The sequence below is a fragment of the Arachis duranensis genome, chromosome 1 (genome assembly GCF_000817695.3).
Source record: "Arachis duranensis cultivar V14167 chromosome 1, aradu.V14167.gnm2.J7QH, whole genome shotgun sequence".
Classification (NCBI taxonomy): domain Eukaryota; kingdom Viridiplantae; phylum Streptophyta; class Magnoliopsida; order Fabales; family Fabaceae; genus Arachis; species Arachis duranensis.
The window spans coordinates 103463864-103482970 of NC_029772.3; the positions used below are offsets into that span (position 1 = coordinate 103463864).

Sequence of the window (19107 nt, forward strand, 5' to 3'; positions counted from 1 at the left end):
GAAAAATGACCAAGACTTCTTGTCTCACCCTCGACCATGACAAATGTAATAGGCAATATGTTTGAATTTTCATCTTGAGCAATAGCCATAAACAAAGTGCCTCCAAATTTACCATACAAGTGGGTGTCATCAATGGAAATAGGTGGTTTGCAGAGCTTGATAGCCTCAACACAAGGTAATTAAGCAAACCCAAACAATTCAAACATATGCATATGATGTATGCCTATCCTATGACTGATGAGTCTCATCTGTCGGTTATCAAGTTAATTCGATGTGTCTGGTAGCTAATTCGGCCACAGTTTCTCTATTGCGCATTAATACCATTAGAGAGAATCTGTACCCTGTCACCATTAGAGAGTAGATGTGCCCTGTCACCTTTAGAGGGTATATGTGTCCTATCACCGTTGAAGGGTATCTGTGCCCTGTCATCATTAGGGGGTATACGTACCCTGTCACCATTAGAGGATATTTGTGCCATGTCACCCTTAAAGGGTATACGTGTCCTGTCACCATTAGAGGGTATCGGTGCCTTGTCACCCTTACAACCAGAGAGATAAAATTACAAGCATACTTACATTCAACATCTTCCATCATGGTTAATTTACCACATTCATTCATTCATCACATATGCATCTCCGGCGTACTCGCCACATTTTCAAGCTTCCTCAATTAATCATAATCATTTAATCATAAATTGGATTTCAATAATAGTTCTTCTTTCATTTTTCCTTACATTCATTCATTCATCCATTCATTTTTCAAACTTTCTTCATCTCCAAGTTACCACTCCTCCCTACCTTCTTCTCACCACGCAACATACAACTAGGGTTTAGGGGCTAAAAGAGTAAAAATAGAGGTTTAGATGTTTAAAATTATTTTTTAAAACACAAAATCCACTTTGCTTAAAATAGGGATCACGCATACGTTCATTCAATTCATTCATTCAATTCATCATCTCATCAAATCACCAATCATCAACCATCACTTACCGTTCTTACCTCTTTTCGGCCTCTGGCCCAAAATTCACGGCCTCCAGCCCAATATCCATTCAATTCAACACAACTAGCGGTGGCAAAACGTGTCCAACCCGCTAGGTCCAACCGCCTAAACCGCACTGCCAAACCCGCGGGCCAACGCGGGGTGGGGCGGGCTACTATATCATTTTTTAAGGGTATTTTTATAAATTTACATATCATATAAATAAAAACATTTCACTTTTGCTTCCCAGTTCCCACAGTCAACCCTAATTTCCCTTCCCTGACCTTGAGAGAATGAGAGTTGAGAGTGAGACCCTAAGTCCCTGACCCTCGCCTTGAGGCCTCGACTTCCTTTAGCCTTCAGCCTTCAGCAGCTCATCGTCGTCGGTCTCCCAGTCGCCGGTCCAGCGGTCCCTGTCTCATCAATCATCATCACGATTCTCGCCAGTCCTCACCGAATCGCACTCCCGGCGGCACTGTTTGCTCTTGCTTTGACGGTTGTGTCCGGCCTCCGGCGAAATCCCGGCGCGCTCCTCTCTCCTCAGGGTGTTGCTCCTGTAGGCCAAAGTTCACCTACAGAGAGTTGTAATTCCTGTAAGTCAAAGTTCACTTACAGTGACACCATTTATGTAAGCCAAAATTTACTTATAGAGGTGCCATTTTTGTAGGCTAAAATTCACCTATAGAAAGTTGTTGTGTTGTGTTCAGACTATTTATGTAATCCAAAGTTCACTTACAGGGATGCCATTTCTATAGGCTAAAGTTCACCTACAGAGATAAAGCCATATTCGGCTAAGAATACTAGGTTGCATCGGGAGTGGGTCAAAACCGACAGATGAGCTCATTACCTGCACTAGGGCTAAACATACATCATTCCTGTGTGCGCATCATTCTTTGTTTCATATTCTCTGTGTTGTGCTCTATGTCTTGTGTTTATCTGTTTGTACTTTGTTATCTATTTTCTCTATTTTTCTACTTTTTCTGTTTGTAAGTTGATTTTCTGCTTTTCCTATTTATCTATTTTTGCTGTTGTTCTTTTGATTACTGTAAAATACTAAACTGTCTGAAAAAGCACGATGTAGCTGATTAACATGACTAATTAGCCTGACTCTACTAATAACTCCAAGTTCTTACCCCCTTCTCTCCCTTTCTCCTTCAGATAGAAGCAGGAGTACCCTTCTGTAATCTGTTGATGATTGTTCTGCAAAAAAGATTCTGCTATAGGTAGTCTTCTGAGTCTAGGATAAACTCTGTTATCTGTTTATATGTATATACCATGAGACCAACCGACATCTACACTTCGTTCATTTACAAACTTTAGCCTAAGTCTTTTGTACGACGTTGTTATTATGTGGCCACTCAATGAAGTACTAGAGAGACGCTCTTTGATGACGTATGATCGTGCAGAGGAGTAGTAGATAATCTTCCACCTTTTGATGACTTTCCACCTGACTCGAGTTTTGAAGACCTAGACGTACTTACCCTCACTTTGTAGATTAGAGGAATCAGGTGAGTATAGAGTCTAGGCTAGTCTGGGCGCTAGATTAGGGACTTCTTGAATAGGTCAGGGCCTGGGATGTTGTATGTATATGTATATATGTATATAGTTATCATCTAACTGTATCTAGGGGTGTTTTAACTCAAATCTATAATCTATACTCTAATAAAAGATGGATAACTAAATATTGTTAACTGCTTGAGATGTATATAAGTATGGTTGTTTATAACTGTTTTATTTGTTGTCATTTGTGAATTGGTTATGAATAATTTCGCTTATCAATCCGAACGTTAGATCAAATGTTTTCAAAAAAAATTTACCCTGCAAAATAACAATGTTCTAACGACGAATCAGGCTCATATAATAAATACTAGCTAAAATTAAGGAAGACAAATTGGTAGCACTCAGTTTGTAATATGATCATGATCTACCAGAAATTGGGTCGTTACACTCTTGACTACCTTTAGGTGCCATATTTAGGTCACCCATCATCCTTCTAATATTTCTTCTGACTGCCCCACTTATGGGAGTATCATCAATAGTATCCGTAGAAGTTCCTCCACCTAAGTCGACTAGAAAACAAATAATTTTAACAGATGAATATTTGTCCAACGTTTGTAATAAACCCTAATAAGACGTATCTTCTCATCAACACGTAGTCGATACCTGATTTACAAAAGCATAAAACCTTATCCAAGCCATCATTAAATAAAAAAATTAAATAATAATAACAATTGTAATCTATAATATACTTTTTATAAAATAAAGTGTTATCTACTTCAATCGGATATATGTAGTAAATTTTTTTCACTCTTTTCATGTATTGTTGACCAATAGCATACACTGTCAATTTCTTCAATGATGTTTGATTATAGAGTAAACAGAAGATGAGAATAAAGGAAGAAGGATAAGATACTAGTTGTGATTTTGAAGACCGACGAGCTCGGTGGAATTTTATTTAGGTATTCTAAAATTCGCTGAGGGGTATGACGAACTTCATACAAAACATAAAGTTTGTCGAGGAGGGCGGCGAACCTTATGAAGATGACAAAATTCACCGAAGGAAAAGGCGAACTTGCTCCAAACGCAAAAAAAAAAAATGGATCTTCGGAATTAAAGTTAGAATAATTTTTCTTTGGAAATAAAGATTTTTTTTTATTTTATTATAGAAAAAAAATCCATGATCAAAGACTTGTTTCATTAATGAAAAAGCATAACGTGACTCACTTACTAATGTTTGAGGCTCATTTATTACATAAAAAGCTCAATATGTCATATTATTTTTTTCGTTAATAAAAAATGTCTTAATTTACGAATGTACACTTTATCACGTTTTAAAATAATTTAAGAATATTTTTGTTGATAAAAAAATTTAGAAAAATTTGTGTCGGTAACAAAATAATTTGAAAACATTTTTAAGGGTTTACCCTTAAAACAACGCTTAATAGTTTTTCTTTTAGGTAAAACCGAATTTTAAATGATTAGCAAAAGGATAAAATTAATGTGAATACTCATATGCAATAATTATTTTAGTGTGAATCTAATAATTGATAATTATTAAAATATTTATATTGTGTAGATTAAAATTAGTCACTAATATAAAATATATATTAAAATAAAATTAAACTACACATATATTTATACATATATATTGGTGGTTGATTATAGAATTTATTTGATTGTTTAATTATGGCCATCTAAAATAAATTAATTACCATTTTAAGTTATTTTAATATTTTTAATTATATAAAATATTTATTTAATTTTTTATTTTAATAAATAATAATATATACTATTTTTAAAATTTATTTTAAAAAAAGAAATGTTAGAGGACTAATATATTTTTTTATTAATATTAGTCAACACTTGGACAATACCTTATTTTTATACTATTATTATTTAGACTTTAGAATTTAAAATTTAATACTTAAAATTTAGAGTATTAGCTAAATGTAGGCCAAAAATGATAAATTTTATTGATCATGTAGTATTACTCTTTTAATAATACATGATACGATGATATTAATAATGTTAGACATGTTAATACGTGATGATATTTAAATGTGTTTAGACATGTTCAAAAGAATATTTTTATTTTTTATTAAGACACAATTAAATATAAAAAATATATTTATTCGAAGCATATCATATAAGTTTCAAATATAAAATGTGTTTGACATACAAATATGATAACATAAAAAAGTGTACATGCTTTATAGGATTTATTAAGTGTTTAATTTTGGCCATCTAAAATAATCTAATGACATAAATATATTTTCATATAAAAACATATTAAATATTTTATATATAATAATAATAAATGTAAGGCAATTACTACGGTGTAGAAAAAAAGTTTTTTCTATATGTATAGTGTAACAATTTATCACACAAAGTTTTATGCTTAAGTTGTAAAATAGAGGTGGTGTGGTATTACGACTTCTAAAATAAAATATATATACATATGATAATAGAAAGAATATAATATACAAGGAGTCTCGAAGAATAGGTAAAACAAAATCGCAAAATTAAAAGCGCAACGCTCAGAAAAAGGATTATTCGCGTACAAAGAAAGCTAAAGTACACTAACATATGTATGTAAAAATAACGAGAGTAGAGAGTCAAGATACAAAATATCAAGCTCCGATCTCAGCCTGCGAAGCTAAGGCTAGCAAGAGAATAATTATATATATACATATAAGAAACCATAACCCAAAATACATAAAAGTAACCCTAATTCTCCATAAACCTCTATGAGGTGCAAAAGTAAAACATATATACATGGGGAGAATCTATACATATAGACATAACAAAATGGAACAAAAGTAGAATTCCAAAAAGCACACTTCACTACAGAGAACTCCAGACGCCTAGAGAAGTGCCTCTCGACTTGCATCTGAAAACACAAATATCCGTATGGAATGAGAATATGAAGTTCTCAGCATGGTAAAGGTGCCGCATACATAATATATAAGGCCCTGAAAAAACTAGAGGCAATCCTAGAACACCACTCTCATATTATAAAGCTTAAAGAACTAAAACAGAAATTATAAATCAAAGTGGTTTTCTAAGGATATCTATCTCAACCAAAGTGGTTCTCTATTTCAATCCTCCTCCTTTCCTCCAATCCTTCAACATCAGAGAACCACACACACAACCAACCAAACAATAACAAACACAGATAGAATAAAGTACTGCAGGTAGCAAATATAACCATTAACATGATAAGTTCATTTAGGCATTCCCAAATAATACACAAATAAGTAATTCAAATAATATGCATATGATGCATACTTGTCCTATGGCTGATGGGTCTCATCTCTCGATTATCAAGCCAACCCGACAAGTCCGGTTGCTAAACCCTGGACTATCCCCCAACGCGCATTCCCAAGAGTCTATGCATAACTTTTTCTCATATATATAAAATTGCTCAATGGAAGTATCCTTTCTGGGAATTTATAAGTACACGGTCACCCTTACGTCGTAGGGTTAATAGAGTATCGAGTCTCAACCCGGAACATGTAGTGGCAAGCCACTATACTTTATCCAATAAAACTCGTATCTCAGATAAAATTAAATGCACAAGTATCATTTCATTCATATTCGTTCATAATTATTTCATAATTATTCATTATAGTCATAACATCACTTATACATCATATATTTGCACTTTTATATATAACTTATCATAATCCAGAATAAGTGGAGGCAAAACCACAATCCTTGCGTCTACCCGAGAGCTTATATACTAACCAATTTGGAGCAAGGGAGACGAAACTACAATCCTTGCATCTACCAGGAGGTACATTTTTATATGTCCAAAAAGAATAAAGAAGGAGATCCTAATTTCTCACCATTTCGTTGGAGGCAATTTTACAATAAAAAAAAAATAAAGAAGAGGATCATCACCTTCCACCATCTCCTAGTCGCACTCTCAAGACTTTGGGGTAGTGGGAAGACAAGACTTTGCTTGTTGCAAAGGTCGGGTTGGTTGCGGGTCACAGAACCCATATTTCGATCAAGTCGGGTTGGTAGATCTATAATCCTATTAGATTGGACCTCTAGGATTAATGGGTTCTTCTTAGAATGATCCAACCTTTACTGAGTCCGCGATCCTAAATTATTTGAATTAGGGTACGAACAATTTTTTTATCAACGTAGTCCCAATAACACGTTCGTATGCAATCCTTTTCGTGTTAGCTCATATGGGGATACTGAGGCAATGGTTGCTGTGAATCAAAATCATCTTTTGGTAATTTTGTGCAATGTTGGCTTTGGAATGTAATATTCTAATGAAAATCAATGTGAACATTTCTTTTTCATCAAATAAAAATTACATTACACGGTCAAATATTTTCAAATTTTTTGTGTTATTTCAAACGATTGACATTAAATACAGAAATTTATTTCCTCGCCTGCGGGGAGGCGCGGGTCAACTGCTAGTTCCCCTTAATGGTTGGAACAATTTTTTCAGTTTTCATGTATAAGCTAGCTATCTTATCTGCAGTGTTTTCAAATTTGGAGTCCATTAAATTATATTTCGTTTCTTCTTTATTATTTAGTTTCTCTTTAAATAAGAGGCATTTCAACAACTCAACAAGAAGTTTAGAGAGCATGCAATACAATTATGCACAACCTCACCAATGGAGTTCCTAAACACTCCTGATTAATAGTACAATCATGAACTAACAACCCTATATACAATGCTAAAATCAGTGAAATTCATCTCTGATTTTCTCAACTAAGATGTACAACATACTAGCCAAGGCTACTCTGCAATGCTAGTGAATTTAAACTAGCTTGGACAAGATTAGAATAGAAGAATAGTATATGGTATTGGCCAGAAGAAGCCACCAAGAACTTTGGAATATTAATTACTTTTAACGACAACAACATAGGAAGAAAGACAGCCATCCTCCTCCTCCTGCTTTAGGAGGGTTCTTTATGGTTTGCGGATTTGAGGAGTTATCTTCAACTACATTTGGTGCTTCTTGTTTCTTTTGATTCTCCTCCTCAGCATCCCTAGATGCTTTCATTGGCTTTGGTGATTGATAAAATGCATTTGATGTTTGTTGTTGCTGTTGCTGCTTCCCCTTAGCACCGTTACTTGCCACAGTTTTATCTGCATTCTCATCGGTGCTCTTGGATGCTACATTTTGATCTTGATCAGTTGATCTTCACATTGAACCCAAAAAAGAAAAAAGAGTGTCAGCTCATTTCTCTACAATCTCCATAGGAATTTCAGAATAAAAGTTTTTGTTAATAATACTTATTTCTCTTAAAGATAAGTATGGCACCATTTTGTTGTACAAAAAGATTTGCAACATCAATTTAGTCACCAAAATATATACATTTTTAAAAATTCATGTACTAGTGTCAAATTCATTAATTTATTTGATGTCAGGTGCATCTTTTAAGATCAAAGTCTGTCAAATATCTTTTTCATGGAATAACCATTGTCAATAATCTTCCAAAACACAAATCAATGTGAATATATTGTTCAGGGAATAAACTGATGTCAAATATACATTTTTCAAACGAATAAACTAATATTAGAAATCTTTCATGGACTAATTTGATGTCACATATCCCATATCTCTTTAAAGAACTAAATAGCTAGTTTAGTTTTTCCTAACTCATGTAGTGAATCAAACCACATTTACACATAACAAATAAGTAGTTAGTGGACAATACTTACAATTGAGAAGCAGTAGCAGCAGCAACAACAGGTGTGTTCTTACTCTTTTTGCCCCGTTTAGTAGCATTTGGTTTGTTTTGACAAGTTTCCATTATAACCTCTCTCATTGTCTCAATAGCCATTTCACTTACTCCTGCACTCTCTTCATGTATTTCAGCAGCTCTTTGGCTTATATCGTTGAATTTACTCGGCGTTTGCAGTGGCAGTGGTGGTGGTTGAGGTTGACTTGGTGAGGCAAGAGGTGAGGCAAGAGGTGAGGCAAGAGGAGTATCAATCCAAAAATCATTTCTGCTCAAACAAGCCAATTCATGTGAGAAGCTCATGTTTCCCATGTGAATGCTGAAAAGTGATTCATTGGAGGCAAGACTCCAATCTGCTTGGGCATTTGTGGTGTTCTTAGCAAACACATGTGGTGGAAATACATAAGACGAGCTAGCATCGATGCTTAAATCTGGCCGCTCCATTACTTGCACTGCAGGCTTTTGTATTTCTAGTTCTAACCCTTTGTTCATTGAGCCAAATTCATCATTTGAAGCTGCAGCTGATGATTCTGGTTGTGTGTGATTATCATCATCATTGTCATCATCATCACTAGAGTCTGAAGTGTCTACATTGGTTTTTTTATTGGTGGCATTTGTAGAAACTTGGTTTGGTTCTTCGCTAGAAGATTTAGGACCTTGACATGTGCCTTTCAAGGGATCATTCCTTGGTGATGATGGTTCAGATGTGGATAATACATGGCATGTGCTAGAACTATCACTATTCTTGAAGCTCTTATTATTACCTTCTATAATGTTATTGTTTGAACCATTCTGCTGCAAGGAGTTTTGGGATGGTGATGATGATGAAGGGGTACTTGAATTGTTTGTAGAAACTTGGTTTGGTTCTTGGCTAGAAGATTTAGTACTTTGATCTATGGCTTTTAAGGGATCATTCCTTGGTGATAATGGTTCACGTGTGGAAGATATATGGCATGTGCTAGAACTGTCAATATTCTTGAAGCTCTTCTTGTTATTACCTTCTATAATATCATTTTTTGATTCATTCAGAAAGGGGTTTTGGGATTGTAATGATGAAGAGGTGCTTGAATTGTTTGTAGAAACTTGGTTCGGTTCTTGGCTAGAAGATCTACAACCATGGTCTGTGGCTTTTAAGGGATCATTCCTTGGTGATAATGATTCAGCTGTAAGTGATAAATGGCATGTTCTGGAACTATCACTATTCTTGAAGCTCTTATTATTATTACCTTCTGTAATGTCATCTTTTGAATCATTCAAAAAGGGGTTTTGGGATTGTAATGACAATGATGAAGAGGTGCTTGAATTGTTTGTAGAAACTTGGTTTGATTCTTGACTAGAAGATTTAGAACCTTTATCTGTGCCTTTTAAGGGGTCATTCCTTAGTGATGATGATTCAGATGTGGATGATAAATGACATGTGCTAGAACTACCAATGTTCTTGAAGCTCATATTATTATTACCTTCTACAATGTCATTTTTTGAATCATTCTGTACCAAGGGATTTTGGGATTGTAATGATGATGATGAAGGGGTGCTTGAATTGTTTGTGCTTCCATGTCCTTGTTCTGTTACTACAGTTTCTTTACGCAAATCACCTTTATTTGTGGGAGGATCAGTACTCCAAACAGAATTGAATTTATCATAACTCGTAGCTTCCATACCTAAACAGCTTTATGTGATTCAGGCTCCTGAGTTACTCTGCAAAACCAGAATCATAACATCAAACACCTTGAAGGCATAATCTTAACCATAGTTTTTTTTCTCTTCTCTTCTAAGCAAAATGCAGAGAATCAGAACTAATAAAATGCATGCACAATTGTAAATGTTCAGCTTCAACAAATAAGTTTATGAATCTTTGCCAAACCTGGAATTCAACACGGTATATATGCTTATCAATAATACTTCACAAAAGTTTGGAAAAATAGCTTCCTATGCAAACAAATCCAAAGCAATGATTGAAGTTCTCATGCCATGCATAAGCAAAACATTTAGTTACAAAATAAATAATGAAACAGAGAGAAATGAGAACATTACATATTGAAGACTAAATAATATGAATTTTGTTTCCAGAAAGATCTAGAGAGACTGCAGAGTTGAAGGCCGCCACGGCTGAAATTCGACTAAGCCGGATATGGCCTAGAAATCAGCAGTCTCATTGCCTCTTCTACTAACTAACTAACAAAAAAAGAAGGTAGTTAAGAATTTCAACAGCATGACAGATGTGCAAAAAATGGCTTTCCACAAATATAGCCGTTGCATCCTCTGATTCTTTCCCTTCTTATTTTTTCCTCCTAACTGAAAAAGTTGCGCGTATGTTTTTTTTCCCCTCCTAACTAACAAACTTTGGTTTATGCATAACTAACGCCAAATAGTAACCGTTTAATCTTATCATTTTTTTTTTCAAGTATTTTTTCTTCCGAAAACGGACATGGGAATCAGCATAGATGTATTAATTTACCATTTCAGTTAAATAATTCATGATAAACATACAAGTCTAATTTATACAAACCGTTAATATAAAATTGTTTACGCTAACATCCAGGTATGAAATAAATTTTGGAAATATTTTCTATTTTTCAATTTATACATACTAAAACAATCCGAAGCTGGTTATTTGGCCTTCCAATAACAACTTAGCGGAGACTTGGATACTATCATGTCTTTTAAAGAAAATAACTCTCTTTAAATCTTATTATACTATTCTCTAATCTATCTATTTATATTACGTAAAAGCTCATAACAAAGTTATTCTATATTTAAGTTTGACACATAAATTACTTATAATTTTATCACGTCAATATATTGTTATAATTTATAAATATCATTTTATTATAAAATTAAATATATCTCATTTTAACCTTAATTCTTGTAACGATTCCTACAACAATTAGTAAAGTGGTCCTTCCAACTATATTCAATGTATATTTTGTAACGATCCTCATATAATTAGTAAGATGACTTCCACTTCCTATAGCTAAAATATTCTTTTAATAGTGTTAAATATTTTAATTATTCAATTCATATGTTATAAAACACATAATTTACATGCATACACACATTAGAGGCAATCTTTGGAGTAGGTTGTTATAAAATTTTATTTCCTTGCTACACTATAAAAATAATTACATTTTATCACGGATTTGAGCATTTACTTTAAATTTTAAACTTTTTAGTATTTACTTTAATGGTTTTACAAATTAAAAACACAAATAACTATAATAATGTTAGATAAAATTACAACTTAGCTTATATTCAGTCTTTATAACGTTAATTTGTGATAAATGATAATCAAAATAAAAAAAATAATAATGTTATATAAAGTTATTAATAAATATACTCAAAAAGTAATTCACATTTATAAGATCATCAAAAGTAATAATAGTTAACTTAAAAAATTAACTTTTGAATTCTTTCAAGTGGTCATTCAATGTTATTTCATTTTAGTATTTATGTTCTATTAGAATGAAAAATAAAATCCATTTGTACTTACAAAATAGTTCATAATATAAATACGTGAAAGTTCATGGTTTTTATTGTTGCTGAAAGTTCTTGAAAATGGATTTAGGTTGATTTGAAAAGTTGGTTAATGATTTCTATATTGATTATGATTCCTGTTATTACTGAAAGTTCTTGAAAATTGATCATTGTTTAGTGGATTTAGGTTGATTTGGGTGGATTCAAGTTGATTCTTGTTTGATAGTTGTTGCTAGGTTTTTGCCGAACCCCAATGCGTGTACTCAGAAGATGACCAATATCATCAAGTTAATGTACGACCAACCCTGACCCAGCTATATGAAGATCCTCGCTGAGACCAGGCAGCGCTGATTTGAGAAATGGGCGGTAATTACTTTCATGGTTTTCTCTTTCAAACCTTTTAACTAGTTTATATCATCTATCTTGCTTAACAAATTTTAACATTTCTTTGTTGCAGTTAACTTCATTTGGGATGTTAAATACGATTTGGTCATCCAGAAGATATTCGACCATCGAATGGGTCGGTGGTTCCAGCAAATGCTGGATGTGTTCATCATGGGCGAGACCAGCGGACGGGCGGACTTCAACTGGAGGTAAAGAAGGCCTTATTAGTTCATTGGGAGACCGATGGGGGGTTCATGTATCGGCGTCTCAACAACAGAGCTAACAAGGCATCAGCCAGGTTGTCCAGGTATACCGGCAGTTCGACGACCTTCATGAAGACCAAATCCAGTTGGTATGTAGTTCCTTTAATTTTTTTATTAATTTTGTTATATTCTTTTGCATATCATTACTAGGCATTGTAATAATTTTGTTTTTCGATGCAACTTGTGTAGTCGAAGTCGTTCGACCGCGAGGCACATTAGCGGAGACGTTCAAGTACAGCCGCACGCTGCAGGAGAACAAAGCAAGATTTGCTTATCAGTGGTCTTAGGACCATTATGTGAGTAAACATACATATGATTATCTTTTGTTATAAAATTATTAGAAATTAACTATATATCTGTCTTACTAATTACAATAACTTGTGTTAATTGCATAGGAGTCATACACACAAAAACTAGAGGTTGCGGCTCAGCAGTCTCAGCAAAGTGGGGGAGGACGCCGCATATGGCTCTGCGATCTCAGTCGTCAATTCCAATGCGGTTTGGCGCGAGACTACCTTAGCCCCATACAAGAACCACGTATATGGGATGGGGTCGTTTTTCACTAGTAGCATCCGCACCTCAACGTTGAGGTTGTCATCAAGCTTTGCCACCAGTCGAGCCGTCAGCCCGACGAAGGCGTGGATTTGAGGCTGTAGGTGCAGGAGCTCCAGTGCAGCCTTCACCAACAAGCTTAGGAGCTTAAAGATTGTTAGGAGAAGTATCAGGAGATTCTCACCCGCGTGACATCTACCGATGAACTCAGGCTGGAGTTTGGGGAGTCGTTGGAGCGGATGCAACATATGGAGGCTCAGATGGAAGTGTACTAGGCACAGATGCGCGCCGGCGGCATCGACCCTATTGGTGGCAGCACCGTTGTTGGTGGCAGTGGTCCTGCTGCAGGTGACATCGGTCCTGCTACAGGTGACAACGGTCCTGCTACAGGTAGTAGTGATCCTGCTACAAGCCCACAGACATCACCACCTTTTGCGCTGCCGACTCAGGGCCATAGGACTGACGACGACGACGACTACATGGACCAGTAGATATTAGTTTTTTTATTTATTGTTTCATTGTATTTATTTGATGTACTTGACTTTAACTTATTTGATCATTGTATTATTTATTTTAAATAAAAATTCTTCATTATTTATGAATTGACCACTAATTATGTGAAAAAAATGTAAATTTAAAATTAAAATTGACCATTAATTTCAAATTTTAAACAAAAAGACATCACCGTCGGAATTACCGTCGAAATCACCCGACGGTAATATGATGCAGAACACCATTTTTTGTCACCAACATTACCGTCGAAAAAATTCGCTGATAACTAATTAATTTTTCGAGCTGGTTATCCGTCACAAAATTCGACAGTAATTACCGTCGAACGTAAAATATCCGACGATAAATATTTACTAAGGAAGTTATACCGTTTGATTGTTTCCGACGATAAATCTGACCGTACTCAGCGTTTTTCTTGTAGTGTTTACAATATATACTTTTATGTAATTAAACTTTCATGATTTTAAAAAAATATACCTTTTGAAAAAAAAATCTTTTATTTGTATTAATGATTACATATTGAAAATAATATTTCTTAATAATTTCTATTATTTATCATGTGAAGACGGGAAAGCTTAACATGTTCATGTTCCACTTTCATGATTTTAAAAAATATCCCTTCTGAAAAAAGAAAATCTTTTATTTGTATTAATGATTACATATTTAAAATAATATTTCTTAATAATTTCTATTATTTATCACGTGAAGACGGGAAAGCTTAACATGTTCATGTTCCTGCTTTGGTTGAGTGAGGTATACATACATAGAACTGGATAAAGTTCATGAAGAAGCAGTAAAAGGAAACAAAAATTCCGTTGCCGGGACTTGAACCCGGATCTCTCGAGTGAGAGCCGAGTATCCTAACCACCTAGACTACAACGGAGTTGATGAAAATAAGGGGAGTTGGCTATTATTTATAGTAATAGTCACGGAGAATATTACTGTTAATCCTAAGTTACTTTTGTCGATTGATTTTAGGTACAAGAGACTTTTTCTTTATTTTTTTATTTGTATGCCGGCAACTGAAGAAGTTGTGAGTCAAATAAATGCAAACAAGGATTTTCTGCTTACCAGTGGGGTTTTGATTTCAAGCAATGGCAAACAATATACGATTGAAAATGTCAATTAGAATTTTCAATGGGTAGATCTTATTCATAAATAAATATAACTTCCCTTACCTTTACTTTATCCGGATGGTCCGCATTTCTAATCAATATAATTATGTTTTGGCTCCAAAAAGAAAAAAAAAAAAAATCAGAGACACATACTCTTATGCAGCTTCTTATATAACTTGTGTAGGTTTGCAAATTGCAACCACATTTCAATAGTGCAGAATTGTGTACCTAATATGAAAACATGTGCAAATGCAAGAGGCAAATTCATTTCAGCAAAATGGATTATGGACCAACAAGTTGAACGAAAAAATGTCTTAGATTGATATATTAAGCAGTTTGTTAGAATAGAGCATTCCAGTTGAATTTGGCAATGAATCAGTGGGTAGTAGTAAAATTTTGTATCCTAACCGTATCCATGAGGTCCCGCCTTATAACTTTTAGAATCTGGCATTTAAATTAAATTTCAAAATTTATAAAACCATAAACACCATCCAAACATAAATTAAATTAAGACACAAGTTATATATATACCAGAACGGATGATAAAGACAGGTACACCCCGAATACAACCCCATCCCACTCAGGTTAGACACCCGGCCCGCACAGGGTAGGGTTGTGTTGGCGTCCTACTTTCACTAAGTAGATAAAATGCAGTACCAACTACCAATGTCTTACAACATACAAGATAAACACAAACATTCTTGCCTTGAAGGGAATTTGCATCCATCCTATTCATTCATAATATTCGATATTTGCTCAGACTAGCTGCCAATGATATCCATATATAACTATTAACTTTCATCTGATTTTGACAAGAAAATGAATTATTTTCATATTAAAGTTATTTCAACCAACAAAGTTATGATGTAAAGGTTTGACTAACAACTAATGATTATGATGTTTCATGCTGAACTAATTTCATTTTCGTTATTTTTTTCACCTGACCTATTCTACTTTAAAGAACATGAATTGAGTGAATTTGGTCACAGATCCTCAACCTGCAGCGCATAGTATTTCAGTCAAAGGCTTCAAAGCTGCTGAGCAATGCTCAACTTTTACCAGGGTGGCTATGGTAATATTATGTGGGGGATTCAAATTCAATCTGCCACATCTCCATTTCCCTTCTCCCAATGGTCTCCAAAGAGGGCCTTCTTAGATCCAAGAGGGACATCAAAAGTTATGTGCTATAGAATAGAAAGAACAGATACAGTTCTGAAAAGCCTTACTAGTAAACACAGGAGCCCAGAACTTTCCCTAGTGTATATATATAGGCATAGAATATATATTTTTTCATTTTAGCCACGCACTAGACTCAAGAAATAACATCTGACTTTAAAACATCAGAAGATTCATGGAACATTGTACTACAAACACTTCAAGTAAGAGCCTGGTCAAGAAATAAAACAGCACCCCCAGTGCGACTGACACGGGAAGAGCAGGCAAAGCCTTCTGATAAAAAGCCAAAAGCATCAGTGTTATCCCCAGACCAGCAATGATAGCGAGATAACAAGCATACACAGTCATAAAATCATACATTGCAGCCCTGCCAACCAAAACACTATAGAAGATGAAATCGCCCAGCCCTAACTTGATTGCGCCGGATGAAGCCAATCCAATTCCCTCCAACATCAAATTCTCATCTGATGCATCCACATTTTCTGCTCTGCTATGTATCCGAACATTCACTCCGTGACCAATCAATGGGGTAGTAATCTCTGAATTGGTCTCCTGAACTCGCCCCTCTTCAGCTCTAACCAAATTCCTGTCACTATAGATCCCATAAGAAGTACTAGAACCCAAATTCGAATCCAAAATAGCATCTTCCCCAGCCGAACTGGGATTATTACTGTTTGAATCCGAACCAGGGTTCAACTCAGCATTGGCACCAAGACCTAAGGCATTATTATTACTAACATTCACATTAGCATCACCCCGGAGATTTGAATTCTCGGTAACCCTCCTCTCTCTCCACAGCCTCCTCTGAGCAACAGCAACCCTAGGATCCAAATTCTCAACATTCACAGGCCTAGCTTCGTAAACCAAAGCCGGAATCTCCTCGTCCCGCGATATGGCGAGCTCAACGAGAAGCCTCAAGGGACCAATAGGCAACAAAACGGCAGCAAGATCATACAATGCCATGGCAACAAGCATGGCCCAAGTGGTCCATTCAGGCAACATAGTGAACCAATAAGCAACAAGAATCCCAATAACAACCAAGTAACTCTGAGTAACAATAATAGCCATTTTCGACATAAAGACAGCCATAACACCAACAACAGCAAAATTACACAGAAGCAACAAGAAAGTGAAGCAATCAATTGGGGTACTAAAATGCTGAATCAAAAAGATGAAAACTTCACCGCCGAGGAACCCTAGAACGACGAAAGCGGAGAAACCCATGTAGATTTTGAGGAAGCCAGTGCACCTGAAATAGAAGAGGAGGACGAGGACGAAGGTAGCCACGGTGACGACGACGACGAAGGCGAGGGAGTTGAGCAGGGCACCTAGGAACTTGTCCCAGGAGGAATCGGAGGTTGTCTCGGTGTACGCAATGGTGGCGATGCTGGAAACGGAGAAGGAAGAGTCACCCGTGTTGAGAATGGAGACGAGGATTACAACGAGGAACATGCAGATTGAGACTGGGGCTACAATTCTGATGATTTCTTCGCCCAGAGAATCGAGCAGGGTTGGGGTTTCGGTTGAAGGTCTTTGGAGTTGTGCCATGGCGTTCGAATCCATTGGAGATCCAATCCCTTGTTTTTCCAGGTTTCCACTTTTGTTCTTAGTTCGTTCAAGTCAGCGACTGTGTGTGGGGATCATGGATCGAAAATTTCAGAGGATGCAGCTTCTTTGAAAGAAAAAAAAATTGTATATCAGAGAAAATAATTTATAATAATTAGGGTGAATTACCAAAACCTCATACAGGCTAACCTTCACTTTTGATAACAATAAAAATACTTTTAGAATAGGGTAAAATATATTTTTATCTAACTTTGACAAAAAATTTTAAAATATTCTTAAATTTTTAAAAATTTTTAATTTGTATTAAATATATAGCTAAATTTTTAAAAAATTTAAGACCAATCTAATAATAATGCATGAAAATTATGTTTGATTTGTTTGTTAAAAATTAGCCGTCAGTAGTATATTTGACGCAAATCAAAAACTTTTAGGATAAAATTAAAACAAAATAAAACTTAGAGATATTTTTAAAATTTTTGTCAAAATTTAGAGACAAAAAATATACTTTATCTCTTAAAATATTATAAAATATTACAAAAATAATTAATAATATTTTTATAAGTGATAAAATATTTTTTATATTTAATAAACTACTTATATATTTGATCTAAAATTTTATAAAAATATTTGAAAATGTATTTAGAGAGTATATATAAAAAATCGGATAAAAAATTTGATTTTTAGAAATTTTTTATATTTTAAAAATATTTTTTGTCATTGATAAAAAACATAAAAAAATTATTTAGCATAAAATTATCAAATTTTGAAGATAAAACTGTTTTATTTTGTTTACTAATACTTACAAAAAAATTTTTTTATTAAAATCAAATGTTACTAATATATTTTTCTACTAATATCTACAAAGAAGAGATATTTATGCCAAATTTAAAAATATTTTAAAAATATTTTTGTCGTTAAAAAAAATAGAATAATTTTTATCGTTAATATTTGAGTAAAAATTTGATTGTTTATTCTATAGTTATTATTAGAGAAAATATAAAAACTAACTTTTAATTAGTTAATGCTGTCTAACTATAGAATTTATATTTTATATTTATAAAGTACCGTATAAAGTTAAAAGTTTATGATTTAAGATATAAACTGTTCTTGTTCTTGTATGGATATCTGAAGGAAGAGCTCGGTCCTTGGGAGTCGACGCCGAGTTGTTATTTTCGGTGTCGACCTTTGAGCTTTTGTGAAAGTCCGAGCTTTTCTCCAAGGAGATGTCCAATTGCGCAGAGTGTGAGCAAGGAACAAGGGGGGAGTGTACCTGTAAAGGCACTCCGAAGATTAAGTCAGTATTGAGAATTCAATGTCCCCTTTGAAGATAAAATATCATACCTTTATAGGTGAGATAAAATAGGTCGGTTACATTTCTATTGATCATCTGAATTGAAGAGCAATTAATAGGTTTTAACAAGTGATAATGTCTGATTGTAACGTATAATGCCGAGTTATAACGTAAAGTGCCGAGTTATTGTATATAATGCCGAATTATGACATCGGATTTGTAACGGTCGTATCATAGCCCCCAAGCTTAGCCTGGCTATATTTTGATAAAGCAGGTTGAGCTTTTTTTTTTTTAGTTATAACTCGGCGATTTGAGTTATAGGTATGGAGCCCCTAGATCAACTTACTTTATTAAAATAATGAATAATTTGAATTTTCAGACGTAATTTGAAGTTAACGTGTATTGGAAAGTGTAGTAGTCTTGTCATTGATTGTGCATTTGATTTTTCCAATGAAATTTTGAACCGTTGATTTAATAGATGCAATGGTTAGGTTTTTTCATGGAACCGAGTAGTTAATTTGAATAGTTGCTGAGACGATGTTGATAAAAGTGAATTGGTTGGGCGAGAATATTGAGTTAGTTCACC

General features: G+C 34.3%; 2 protein-coding genes and 1 non-coding gene across 3 annotated transcripts; all 3 read right to left on the reverse strand.

Annotated features, from left to right (window-relative positions):
- Positions 1–304: 304 nt before the first annotated feature.
- Positions 305–9849, reverse strand: LOC107470916 (uncharacterized). Its single transcript, XM_021128664.2, has 5 exons — positions 8171–9849; positions 7452–7647; positions 1433–1550; positions 990–1153; positions 305–484 (listed from the first exon to the last, which is right to left on the reverse strand). Exons 1-5 carry the CDS (start codon positions 9847–9849, stop codon positions 305–307), a joined length of 2337 nt encoding a protein of 778 aa, XP_020984323.2.
- A 4334-nt stretch (positions 9850–14183) lies between these two features.
- On the reverse strand, positions 14184–14256 carry TRNAE-CUC (transfer RNA glutamic acid (anticodon CUC)). Its single transcript has one exon. It is a non-coding gene; the product is annotated as a tRNA-Glu (tRNA).
- Positions 14257–15457: 1201 nt separating this feature from the next.
- On the reverse strand, positions 15458–17356 carry LOC107468621 (presenilin-like protein At2g29900). Its single transcript, XM_016087938.3, has one exon. It carries the CDS (start codon positions 17225–17227, stop codon positions 15821–15823), a length of 1407 nt encoding a protein of 468 aa, XP_015943424.1. The 5' UTR covers positions 17228–17356; the 3' UTR covers positions 15458–15820.
- Positions 17357–19107: the final 1751 nt, after the last annotated feature.